The sequence below is a fragment of the Elephas maximus genome, chromosome 7 (assembly GCF_024166365.1).
Source record: "Elephas maximus indicus isolate mEleMax1 chromosome 7, mEleMax1 primary haplotype, whole genome shotgun sequence".
NCBI classification, from domain to species: Eukaryota; Metazoa; Chordata; class Mammalia; order Proboscidea; family Elephantidae; genus Elephas; species Elephas maximus.
This window is the reverse complement of record NC_064825.1, coordinates 116,851,056-116,864,909: the sequence shown is the minus strand read 5'-3', so window position 1 is coordinate 116,864,909 and position 13,854 is coordinate 116,851,056. Positions and strand designations below refer to the sequence as shown.

The window sequence follows — 13,854 nt, the reverse complement described above, 5'->3', positions numbered from 1 at the left end:
GAATCAGCATAAGTCAGCAAACACTACAAGGGTCGAAATCACATTAAACGCTGAAAACATTATGATCGATAATTCAATTTCTCATGCATTCAAGCAGAGAAAAGGTACCAAGGGAACATCATCACAATAGAAATGAACAACGACATAAGTATCACAGAAGGTCAATGTAAGTATCTTACTGGTGAGAATCAGAGATTAAAAGGTACTGAAGAGGTGTGGAATACCAACAAGCACGTGACAAAGTCTCTGGGACAAGACAGTATTGTAGAGCATTGGGTTACAGATGGTCGCATAGTGGTCATAGGCCATGGTTGTCAGGACATAAAATACACAAATAATGTACAAGAGGAAGACAGCTATTTGTCTGGCACATGCATAATAGGAAATAGTATTTTGATTCAAAATTAAATTCACTAACATCTTGGGATAAACAACAGTAGAGTTATCAAGATCAATCAAGGCCAAGTTTCTGATAAAAAAAAATACATAGATATGTGAAGGTGGGAGACCATCTAGGTCACGATGATCACTCCCAGGTTGCCCAACAGTGTGATCATGTAGAAGATGAGGAAGCTGCCAAAAAGAGGAAACTGCATTTCAATTTGCTCTGTGACTCTCAGTATAATTAATTTAGTTGCATTGTTAGATTCTGCTGTCCCATTTAGTCTAGAAATCTCTTCCAGGAAGAAACAGAGGTATTGATATTAGTTTTCATAGGGCATTATCTAAACAAATTATATTGCTTGTAGACAGAATGGAGACCCTTTCTTCATACTAGAGTATAGAAAAAATAATTCCCCCATGTGATTTTAAACTAGATTATAGAAGATCCTACTTCCCAAAATTGGAGGATACACATGAAACTTATTATACACTGGTATGACATAGATTCAGCGATGTTTGGAGCACATACATTTATAATAAAACCATATAATTGTAATATAGTAATAACATCACTGTTGTTGTTGTTAGGTGCATTCAAATTGGTAACAACTCACAGAGACCCTAGGTACAACAAAACGAAACACTCCCCATCCTGGGCTATCGTCACGATAGTTGCAGTGCTTGAGCCCGTTGTTGCAGCCACTGTGTCAGTCCAACTCAGTGAAGGTCTTGCTCTCTTTTGCTGACCAAGCATCACGTCCTTCTCCAAGGATAAGTCCCTCCTGGTAACATGTTCAAAGAATATGAGATGAAATCTCACCATTCTCATGTTTAAGGGGACTTCTGGCTGTGCTTCTTCCAAGACAGTTTTGTTCTTTATTCTGGCAGTCTATGTTATATTCAATATTATTCCCCAATACCATAATGCAAATGTATCAATTATTCTCTGTTCTTCTGTATTCATTGTCTAAGTTACTCTTGCATATGAGATGATTATATATACCATGCCTTCGGTAAGGTGCACCTTAGTCCTCAAAGTGACATCTTCACTTTTTAACAATTTGACATGGTGTTTTGCAGCAGATATGTTGAATGCAATAAGTGGTTTGATTTCTTGATTCCTGTTTCCATGGTTGCTGATTATGTAGCCAAGTAAAATGAAATTCTTAACAACATCAATATTTTCTCCATTTTTATGATATTGCTCATTGGTCCAGTTGTAAGGATTTTTGTCTTTTTTATGTTGAGGTATAACCCATACTGAAGGCTATAGTCTTTTCTTCCTCAGTAAGTGCTTTATGTCCTCTTCACTTTCAGCAAGCATGGTTGTATCATCTGCATATAGTAGGTTTTTAATGAGTCTTCCCCAATCCAACAATAACAACGCTTAATAAGTTATAGAGCTCATTAGAGACTACTATTAAAGGTATATTTAGCTACCCCATCTTTCTAAACTTTTCCTTTCAGAGGAAATAATTTTGTCAAACTTTGTAGGTTAGTTTATTGTTCTGTTTGTTTATATTCATGACTATGACTTATCTTCAACTATTTTCCCTGGAACTGTTGTTGTTGTTAAGTACCATCGAGTTGGGTCTTACTCATAGTGACTCTATGTACAACAGAACGAAACAGTTCCCAGTGTTGCACCAACCTCACAATTAGTGCTAAGCATGATGTCCTCTGGGCACTGGTCCCATCTGGAAACATGTCCAAAATATGTGCTACCCATAAAGCTTTCACTAGCCCGTTTGTGCAGAAGTAGGTAGCTAGGTTCTTTTTCCAGTCTGTCTTAGTCTGGAAGCTCTGATGAAACCTGTCCACCACAGGTGACCTTGCTGGTATTTGAAATACCAGTGGCATAGCTTCTAGTATCGCAGTAACATGCAAGCCACTGCAGTATGACAAATTGACAGTTGGTGGTGCCTGAAACTACAACCAATTCTGTTAAGGTATTTAGTAACTACATATCATATAATGAGAAACTAAAACTGTTTTTGTTAAATGTTAGAAAACGTAGAAAGGGATGTGAAGGCTATAAAGCTGATGGTAAGTTTTCTCCCAAGTTCCTATTGTATATTAAAAAAAAAAAAAAATTATTAGGCAAGAAAAAGATTAAAGGAATCAAATTGGAAAGTGAAAATAAAATGATCTCTTTTGTAGATGGTGTGGTCTAATAAATAGAAAAATCTTAAAGAATCTATAAAAAAGTGTTGAGCTTACAAAAAGTATTCAGCAAAGTTGTAGTATGTAATATCAACACTCATAAATCAGTTGCATTTCTACACACTAGTGCTGTACAATACGAAAACACAATCAAGAGCACAATATATTAAAAATATTATCAATGAAGATAAAATAAATGTTGATAAATTTAACAAAAAATTTGCAAGACTTATACACTGAAAACTACAAAGCGTTGATGATACTCTCCAAATGTAAAATTTCTCTATATTTAATGCAGTCCCTAGCAAAATGTCAGTATTTTTTTTTTTAAAGAAAAAAGATGATCCTAAAATCAATACATGATGGAAATAGGCTCAGATAACTCTAACAATCTAGAAAAAGGAGAGCAAATTTGGAGAATTTGCAATTTCAAAACATGCTACAAAACTATAGAAACCAAACCAAAATAAAAAATAAAGTTTTTTTAACACACAAAAAAGTGAAAAGGCATTGGAAAATATATTTGCAAATCATACATCTAATTAGGATTCATAATAGGGTTACTGAAAACCCTGGTGGTATAGTGGTTAAGTGCTTGGCTGCTAACCAAAAGGTCAGCAGTTCAAATCCACCAGGCTGTACTTGGAAACTCTGTGGGGCAGTTCTACTCTGTCTTATACAGTCACTATGAGTCAGAATCAACTCGATGGCATTTTTTTTTTAACCCAGATTAAGTAAAAAACACCCTTAACCACAAAAAGACATCTAACCCAATTAAAAAATTAGGAAGCTCCTCAAATAAATATTTTTCCAAAGAAAGTATACATTATGGTCAATAAGAACATGAAAAGATGTTCATTAGACATTATAAAAAACCAAAAAAAAAAAAACCCAGTGCCATCGAGTCGATTCTGACTCAGCAACCCTATAGAATAGAGTAGAACTGCCCCATAGAGTTTCCAAGGAGTGCTTGGTGGATTCGAACTGTTGACCCTTTGGTTAGCAGCCATAGAACTTAACCACTATGCCACTATTACAGAAACTCAAATAAAAATCACAATGAGATACCGTTTCACACCAATGAGAAAGAATGTAATAATTAAAAAAAAATTAAAAATAAAGTGTTTAAGAGAGTTGGGAGAAACTGGAAGCCTCATACACTGTTGTTGAGATTATAACATTTGCAGCCACTGTGGAAAACCATTTGATGATTCCACAATAAGATAACTACAGAATTACCTCTTAACTCAGCAAATCCTCTTTTAGGTATATGCCTAAAAGAATTGAGAACAGGTATTCAAACAAATACTTGTGCACAAATGTTCACAGCAGCAGTAGTCACAATAGCAAAACAAGTAAAAACAACCCAAATGACCATCAACAGGTAAATAGATTAAAAAAAAAAAAGGGCATATCCATGCAAGAAAACGGAATCCTGGTGGTACAGTGGTTAAGAACACGACTACTAATCAAAAGGTCTGCAATGAAATATTATTCGGTCATAAAAAAATGAAGCACTGATACTTGCTACGATGTGTATCAACCTGGGAGACTCATGCCATATGAGAGAAGCCAGCAACAATAGGTCACATATTCAATGTTTTCACTTATATTAACCAAACAGAATAGGAAAACTCATAGGAAGCAGATTAGTGGTTGTTAGGGGCTGAGTGGGGTTAGAGAGGTTGAGAAGACATTTCTTAATCCATATAGAGTCGTGTCTAGGGGTGGTGGAAATATTTTGGAGCTAGATAAAGTGATGGCTGCACAGCATTCTGAATAGACTGAAAGCCCCTGAAAGCCCCTGAATACATACTTTTAAATGATTAATTTTATGTTTTTTTTCAGTTTTGCCTCAATATGTCGTTGTTGTTGTTGTTAGGTGCCGTCGAGCCAGTTCTGACTCATAGCAACCCTATGCACAACAGAACGAAACAGTGCCCGGTCCTGAGCCATCCTTACAATCATTGTTATGCTTGAGCTCACTGTTGCAGCCACTGTTATCAATCCACCTCATTGAGGGTCTTCCTCTCTTCCCCTGACCTTCTACTTTGATAAGCATGATGTCCTTCTCCAGGGACTGATCCCTCCTGACAACATGTCCAAAGTATGTAAGATCCAGTTTCGCCATCCTTGCTTCTAAGGAGCATTCTGGTTGGACTTCTTCCAAGACAGATTTATTTGTTCTTTTGGCAGTTCATGATACGTTCAATGAACTCAATGGCACTAGGTTTTTGGGTTGGTTCCTTCAATATTCTTCGCCAACACCACAATTCAAAGGCATCAATTTTTCTTCGGCCTTCCTTATTCATTGTCCAGCTTTCACATGCATATGATGCAACTGAAAATACCACGGCTTGGGTCAGGCGCACCTTAGTCTTCAGGGTGATATCTTTGCTCTTCAACACTTTAAAGAGGTCCTTTGCAGCAGATTTACCCAATGCAATGCATCTCTTGATTTCTTGACTGCTGCTTCCTGGGTGCTGATTGTGGACCCAAATAAAATGAAATCCTGGATAACTTCAATCTTTTCTCCATTTATCATGATGTTGCTCATTGGTCCAGTTGTTGAGGTGCAATCCATACTGAAGGCTGTGGTCTTTGATCTTCATTAGAAAGTGCTTCAAGTCCTCTTCACTTTCAGGGAGCAAAGTTGTGTCATCTGCATAATGCAGATTGTTAACAAGCCTTGCTCCAATCTTGTTGACCCATTCTTCTTCATATAGTCCATCTTCTCGTATTATTTGCTCATCATACAGATTGAATATGTATGGTGAAAGAATACAACCCTGACTCACACCTTTCCTGACTTTAAACCAATCAGTATCCCCTTGTTCTGTCTGAATATCTGCCTCTTATTCTATGTAGAGGCTCCTCACAAGCACAATTAAGTGTTCTGGATTCCCATTCTTTACAATGTTATCCATAATTTCTTATGATCCACATAGTCCAATGCCTTTGCATAGTCACTAAAACACAGGTAAACATCCTTCTGGTATTCTCTGCTTTCAGCCAGGATCCATCTGACATCAGCAATGATATCCCTGGTTCCACGTCCTCTTCTGAAACCAGCCTGAATTTCTGGTGGTTCCCTGTCAATATAGTGCTGCAGCCGTTTTTGAATGATCTTCAGCAAAATTTTGCTTGTGTGATATTAATGATATTGTCCTATAATTTCCACATTTGGTTGGATCACCTTTCTTGGGAATAGACATAAATATGGATCTCTTCCAGTCAGTTGGCCAGGAAGCTGTCGTCTATATTTCTTGGCATAGACGAGTGAGCACCTCCAGCGCTGCATCTGTTTGTTGAAACATCTCAGTTGATATTCCATCAATTCCTGGAGCCTTGTTTTTTGCCAATGCCTTCAGTGCAGCTTGGACTTCTTCCTTCAGTACCATCGGTTCCTGATCATATGCTACCTCCTGAAATGGTTGAACATCGACTAATTCTTTTTGGTGTAATGACTCTGTGTATTCCTTCCATCTTTTGATTCTTCTTGCGTCGTTTAATATTTTCCCCATGGAATCCTTCACTATTGCAACTTGAGGCTTGAATTTTTCTTCGGTTCTTTCAGCTTGAGAAATGCTGAGGGTGTTCTTCCCTTTTGGTTTTCCATCTCCAGCTCTTTGCACATGTCAATATAATACTTTACTTTGTCTTCTCGAGCCACCCTCTGTAATCTTCTGATCAGTTCTTTTTCTTCATCCTTTTGCTTTAGCTGCTGGACATTTCAGAGCAAGTTTTAGAGTCTACTCTGACATCCACCTTGGTCTTTTTTTTCCTTCCTTTCTTTTCAATGACCTCTTGCTTTCTTCATGTATGATCTCCTTGATGTCATTCCACAACTCATCTGGTCTTCAGTCACTAGTGTTCAATGTATCCAATCTATTCTTCAGATGGTCTCTAAATTCAGGTGGGATATACTCAAGGTCATATTTTGGATCTCGTGGACTTCCTCTGATTTTCTTCAGTTTCAGCTTGAACGTTCTTATGCGCAACTGATGGTCTGTTCCACCGTCGGCCCCTGGCCTTGTTCCGACTGATGATATTGAGCTTTTCCATCGTCTCTTTCCACGGATGTAGTCAATTTGATTTCTATGTGTTCCATCTGATGAGGTCCATGCATATAGTCGCCGTTCATGTTGGTGAAAGAAGGTATTTGTCATAAAGAAGTCGTTGGTCTTGCAAAATTCTATCATTCACTCGCCAGCTTTGTTTCTATTACCAAGGTCATATTTTCCAATTACCGATCCTTCTTCTTGTTTCCAACTTTCGCGTTCCAGTGGCCGGTAATTATCAATGCATCTTGATTGCACGTTCAATCAAATTCAGGCTGCAGCAGCCGATAAAAATCTTCTGTTTCTTCATATTTGGCCCTAATGATGGTGCATAAATTTGAATAATAGTCGTATTAACTGGTTTTCCTTGTAGCCATATGGATATTATTCTATCACTGACAGCGTTGTACTTCAGGATAGATCTTGAAATGTTCTTTTTGATGATGAATGCAGCACCATTCCTCTTCAAGTTGTCATTCCCAGCATAGTAGGCTATATAATTGCTCAATTCAAAATGACCAATACCAGTCCATTTCAGCTCACTAATGCCTAGGATATTGATGTTTATGTGTTCCGTTTCATTTCTGTCGATTTCCAATTTTCCTAGATTCATACTTCATACATTCCAGGTTCCGATTATTAATGGATGTTTGCAGTTGTTTCTTCTCATTTTGAGTTGTGCCACAAGAGCAGATGAAAGTCCTGAAAACTTTACTCCATCCACCCAATATACATATTAAATAGTTGATAAATGCATGTATCGACTATTTAATATGTATAAAAATACCAAAACCAAACACGTTGCCTTCAAGTCGATCCCGACTCATAGCGACCCTACAAGACAGAGTAGAACTGCCCCATAGGGTTTCCAAGGAGTGCCTGGTGGGTTCAAACTGCCTTCCTTTTGGTTAGCAGCCATAGCTGTTAACCACTATGCCACTAGGGTTTCCTTTAGTATGTATTTTGCCCGTTAATGCTTTATCACATTCTTCAATTTATTCCTTTCTTCTGAGTGCTAGGATTTTAAGAATTGTGTTATTTCTGAAATAACCAAAACCAAACCAAACCTGTTGCCACTGAGTCAATTCCAACTCACAGTGACCCTATAGCACAGAATAGAACTGCCCCATAGGGTTCCCAAGGAGTGGCAGTGGAGTTGAACTGCTAAACTTTTGGTCAGCAGCCAAGCTCTTAACCACTGTGCCACCAGCATTTATTTCCTAAGTAACAAAGTAAAATATAAATTTAATGGGGTATTGATTCTTGAAGTTTGGCTTAATAAATAAATGCTTATAATGAATGGAGCTCTAGTGGGTTAGTGGTTAAGAGCTCATCTGCTAATCAAAATGTTGGCAGTTCAAACGACCATCAGTTCCTAGAAAACCTTAGAGGCCAGTTCTACTCTGTCCTATAGGGTCCATATGAGTTAGAATTGATTTGATGGCAATGGGTTTGGTTTTTTGAGTTTTATATTGAGTGAACCAAAACACCCAACCAAACCTATTGCTGTCATGTCGATTCCAACTCATAGTGACAATATAGGACAGGGTAGAACTGCTCCAAAGTGTTTCTAAGGCTGCAAATCTTTATGGAAGCAGACTGCTGCATCTTTCTTCCATGGAGAGGCTGATGGGTTCAAACGGGCAATTTTTGTTTAGCAGTTGAGTGCTATAACCATTGCACCACCAGGTCTCCAAATGTATTAAAAAAAAAAAGGCAAAAAAACAACCAAACCCTTGGTCACCAAGTTCATTCTGACTCATAACAACCCTGTATGACAGAGTAGAACTGTCTCATAGGGCTTCCAAGGAGAGGCTCGTGAATTCAAAATGCTGACCTTTTGGTTAGCAGCCAAGCTCTTAACCACTATGCCACCAGGGCTCCAATACATACATACATATATAAAAAATACACAAATCATAATAGTTTACTCTGCAATGGAGAAAACCTGTCAATGTTCACATTTTGTCGTTTGCAGTAGTAACTCTACATGTGGAAGTTCTGGTTCACCTGGATTGTCCCTGGGAATGTGCATGGCATTTCTGGTCAGAAAATTAGAGTTGTTTGTATGGTGCATTTCTTTTTTTCTTCATACATTTTGCTGTAACATCTCACTGCTTCCAGAATCTGCTTATCAACTTTAGCAAAGGTATCAGTGTTTAGTTTTCAAACTGAAGCCCCAGATTTAATTTAGAAAATTAAATCTATATGGCAGTGTTTTGAACAATAAATCATAAAATTGAATATCTGTGAATGAATATCTGAGAATTATATCATCTATAAATTATACCCTGCAGCATTTATGTAGTATATATTACTGTTAATAAAATGTATGTTAAAAAATGGATGGTCATAGATGCAGTCTGTCTTAACTAAAATACATCATAAGTTGGGGACTACCTGTATTTCTTTTATATGAAATGTGTTTATTTTGAGGTCATAATATCTCTATTTTGTCAATGCAATGTAGCCTTAAATCATATATATATGATTATATATACATATATAATCATATAGCAAATATAAGCTACATGTAGAGAAAATTATTATATTAAATAATACTCTGAATTAAATCTATTCCTAAATCTGTAATCTTACTAATAACCGTGATGTTATGATTTCATACTTAATTTTCTGATTACCTGTTTAATTACAGTAGCTTTTCTGACAGGGAGCCCTGGTGGCACAGTGATTAAGAGCTTCGCTGCTAACCGGAAGGATGGCAGTTTGAATTTTGAATCAACCAGCTGCTCCTTGGAAACCCTTTGGAGCAGTCCTACTCTCCTGTAGGGTTGCTATGAGTTGGAATCGACTTGAAGGCAAAGTTTTTTGTTTTGTTTTTTTCCTGACATAACTTGCTATTCAGAAATTCTTAAACAGTTTCTATTATTTCCAGAATATGTAATTAGTTTGCATCTCAAATGAAGTTTCAGTTTCAATTCAGTGCTGGGTATTGTGTATGTTTTCTAGCTCTGTCAGACATTATTAAGTATTCAAGCAAATGAAGGAAAAATGCACTTTAGATGTATTGAAGTTTGTATTTCTCTGGATTATGGCACAAGTGCTAGTGGAGATTAGGTCAAAACCCACAGCAGGTGATGACTGTCAGCAGGATGGTAAAATTTGTTCACATCCATTTTACCAGCCATTTTATTTAGCAGATTACAAGTTTCTCTTAGAATTCTCTGATGCCAAGAAAGAACATAGAGTAAACACTATTCTGCCTTTGTTTTCAGTAAATTATGGTACTTGATTGATAATCATTTTGTAATTAATCTCATATTTGGCCAAAATGAACAAAGTGTGGAAAATGGAACAAATTTTTTTTTTTTTTGTTTGGAAGGAAGAATTTGAAATTATGTATTTGTCCCAAAAATTTTTTCAGTGAATAAACATTAGAAGCATTTACTACTTCAGTAGAATATCTGTTTATTCAGTAGACATGAGCTCAACATTATTTTATACATCTTCTATAAAGGAATGATCGTAAATCCACATTTTGCCATTAATAACATATGTCGGTGTTAAGCAATAAAACTGTTTCACTTTAAGGTAACACGCTCTATTGATGTGTTTTCCTTCCTTTTTTACACGTAAATGTTCTCCAACATATTGAGAATATGAATCAGAAAATGTATCAACATATTCTCTTGGTTCTTACAATGCTTTTTTATCATCAGATTTTGCATCAATCATCACCTTTAATAAATACTTTAGTTCTTCCCATCAGGCATGCATAATATCTTTGTTCACCCTTCCTCCTATTCTCCAAGTGTATTCACTTTTTATTATCCTTTTTTTATATTTTTCTTGACTAACTAGTTTCTGCATCTGAAATATAGCCAAAATCAGAATCATCATACAAGGCACTAGTTAGCTCAGGAGAAAGGATATCAAATTAAATGATAACCAAGCAAAATATTCTAGCACACTTTACACATATTTGAGTACAGTGTAAATAAGAAATGATAATCACATTAAAAAGGAAACAATACCCGTAAATTATTCATTGTATCAACAGAGACAATAAATAACTCTTGGTCTCCAATTTTGCTTATACTGTTGTTTTAGGATCAGAAAATGCAATGAAAATAAGATTCCGAAGACCCCTACCATCTTTACAAAAACGCTTACAAATATACACACATAATTTACTGCTGTAGAGTGTAATAGGTATTCCATTGCGTAAAGTCTGCTTTTCAACAAAATCACATAAGGAAACATTGAAAGAGAAACAAGGAAACACAGGAATGGTATAACATTTAATTTGAGATCCAAAATACTATGATTAAAATATATTTGGATGAGTATAAGGAAAGCAATCACTTGTATGTGCTTTATACTATGTCTTTACTCTGGAACCAAAGAGAATGTAATTGTGTATACTAGAAATGTTTTTATGTGGCATTTGCCATTTTCAAAAATTCATTAAAACAATATTATCTATTGAGTATCAAATAGAAGTTTGCATGGCCTCTTGAACACCCTGTTAAAGGCATGTTTTACTTCTTTGTTCCTTAAACTGTAAATGAAGGGGTTCAGCATGGGGATGACTAAAGTGTAAAACATGGACGCCATTTTGTCAGTATCAGAGGAACGAGCAGATTTAGGCTGAAGATACATAAATAACAGAGTTCCATAGAACACAACCACCACTGTCAGATGAGAACCACACGTGGAGAAAGCTTTTTTCCTGCCCTCAGCAGAATTCATTTGAAATATAGCTGTCAGAATCAGCAAGTAGGAGACCAGGACTACCAGAAGAGAGGAAATTAAATTAAGTGCTGAAAATATTATGATCAACAATTCTATTTCTCGTGCATTTGAGCAGAGCAAAGGTATCAAGGCAGTATTATCACAGTAGAAATGACTGATGATGTTAGAGCCACAGAAGGTCGATATAAAAATCTTACTGGTGACCATCAGGGACAAAAAGGTGCTGTAGAGATATGGAATGCCCACAAGTGCATAGCAAAGTTTCTGGGACATGATAACATTGTAGAGCAGAGGGTTACAGATGGCTGCATAGCGGTCATAGGCCATTGCCGACAGGATGAAGAATTCACTGATAATGAACAGAATGTAAAAACCCATTTGTGTGGCACAAGCATAATAGGATATGGTATTTTGATCCACAACAAAATTTACTAGCATCTTGGGATAAATCACAGTAGAATTACCAAGATCAACGAAGGCCAGGTGTCTGATAAAAAAATACATAGGTGTCTGTAGGTGGGAGTCTGCCTTGGTCAAGATGATCAGGCCCATGTTTCCAACTACTGTGATCATGTAGATGACAAGGAAGGCTGCAAATAGGGGGAGCTGCAGCTCAGGGCGCCTTGTGACTCCCACTAGAATGAATTCAGTCAGTACTGTTAGATTCTGATGGCCCATTTAATCCAGTTCTCTCTTCTGGGAAGAAACAGAGGCATTGGTTTCAGCGTTCATGTAGTATTACCTAAAGAAATTAAACTTGTAGACAGAGTGGACACGTTTTCTTCCTACCAGAGGATGGAAAAGTAGTTGCTAAATCTGATTTTACCTAAAATAAACTGTAGAAGATCCCACTTCCCATGATTGGAGGATACTTCTGAAACATTATAGTCTGATATAACATAGATTACACTTTAAATGAATTCTGCAATGTTTGCAGCACATACATTTATAATAAAACCACGAAGTTGTTAATATTGAGACAATAGTCTTAATTTCATGTACACAAAGACATCACAATTTTCTTTAGTGTACTTCCGTTTTGGTTTGAGAAATCTTGTGAGATTTTCTTATTCGTGTAGAGAGAGGCAGAGATAATTTGAAGTTAATAAAGCTTAAGTTTGAGCCTCTTTAAGGGCTGTGGGTGGGGACTTAGCAATGCAGTCACATAGTGATATATCTTGTAAAACCTGGGATAGAAACACATTTATTCTTTTGTTGCTGTTTGTGACTTTAGCTGTATGTTTATAATTTTAAAATGTTTTATTACTTTTTCTAACTAAATGTTCACATTTAGGGTCAATTTGCATTTGTAATTTTAATTTATTTTTAAATTGTTATCGTTGCTAGCTACCACTGAGTCAATTTTAGAGTCATAGTGAGCCCATGTGACACAGTAAAACTGCCTTGTAGGGTTTCCTTGGCTGTAATCATTATGAAAGCGGATTGCCAGGTCTTTTTCCCTCAGGGCTACTGGATAGGTTTGAACCACCAAACTTTTTGATAGCAGCTGAGCTCTTGACAGTTGCTTGTCATCAGTTCTCCTTTAAAAAAAAAAAAAAGGCAAACTTTTCATAAGGTTCAAGACACAAGATCTGGATCTGTTGCCACTAAAATCTAGGTTTCTGTCAGTATTTGAAGATTTTGAGAATTTCATTTTATGTGCTTTATTTCCTTTAATACAACATTGAGGCAATGATGGCGTCTGTATGGCATTTAAAATATGTGTGCATTTATTGTATCATATATTGCATTTTTTCCCCCTGGAAACTGTACAATGGAGAAATGAAAGAGAACAACACTGTAATTTCCAAGCATATCACCTGTAAGTCCCACCCTTGTCATCACTTATAGTTACATAAGAAAGTCAGGAAATAAAGGGGAAATGTCCTGAATGGAGCTAATGAAGCTGCTGTAGTCTAAACCACTTGGATTCCCTTTTAATCACCTCTCACATTGAATGAGAAGCCCTGTTAGGCAACACAGGGGTTAAGGGTTGGGCTGCTAACTGAAAAGTCAGCTGTTGCTCCTTTGGAGTAAGATGTGGCCGTCTGCTTCCATAAAGATTACAGCCTTGGAAACCCTAATGGGCAGTTCTAGTCTATCCTATGGGTTGATATGAGTTAGTACCGACTCCTGGCAATTCTTTTTTGTTTTTCTTTTCCCCACATTCAATGTCCTCTTGATGACTCTAGAACTTTGCAAACATGCTTTTTGAATTGGAACAGTAGCTTGAGTTCAAAAAGTTCAGTGACATAAAATACAGGATATTACTCGTGGGCTGTAATGGAATGCCAAGGTTTAGCCTACACAACTATCAGGTTGGATCTTGCCGGAGCTGCCAAGAAGCTTTGCACTTACAGACTGGAAGAACTTCAGTCCAGAGTCACTTTGCGGCAGTTTTCTGTTAAGGATGATTCTTGGTTCTGTGACACCTGGAGTAGCAGTCATCAAAGAATCTGCTAATTCTTGGTGTCAATTTTTGGCAACCTGATTCAGAAAATTGGGGGTGGAGGGGCAAGACAATACTGGA

The 13,854-nt window shown here is 36.8% G+C and overlaps 1 protein-coding gene across 1 annotated transcript; it reads right to left on the bottom strand.

The window, feature by feature from the left end:
• Positions 1–11,051: 11,051 nt before the first annotated feature.
• On the bottom strand, positions 11,052–12,002 carry LOC126080528 (olfactory receptor 8K5-like). Its single transcript, XM_049891730.1, has one exon. It carries the CDS (start codon positions 12,000–12,002, stop codon positions 11,052–11,054), a length of 951 nt encoding a protein of 316 aa, XP_049747687.1.
• Positions 12,003–13,854: the final 1,852 nt, after the last annotated feature.

Coding starts and splice junctions, on each gene's coding strand:
- LOC126080528 (XM_049891730.1), bottom strand. CDS start 12,002: ATGGGCCATCAGAATCTAACAGTACTGACTGAATTCATTCTAGTGGGA.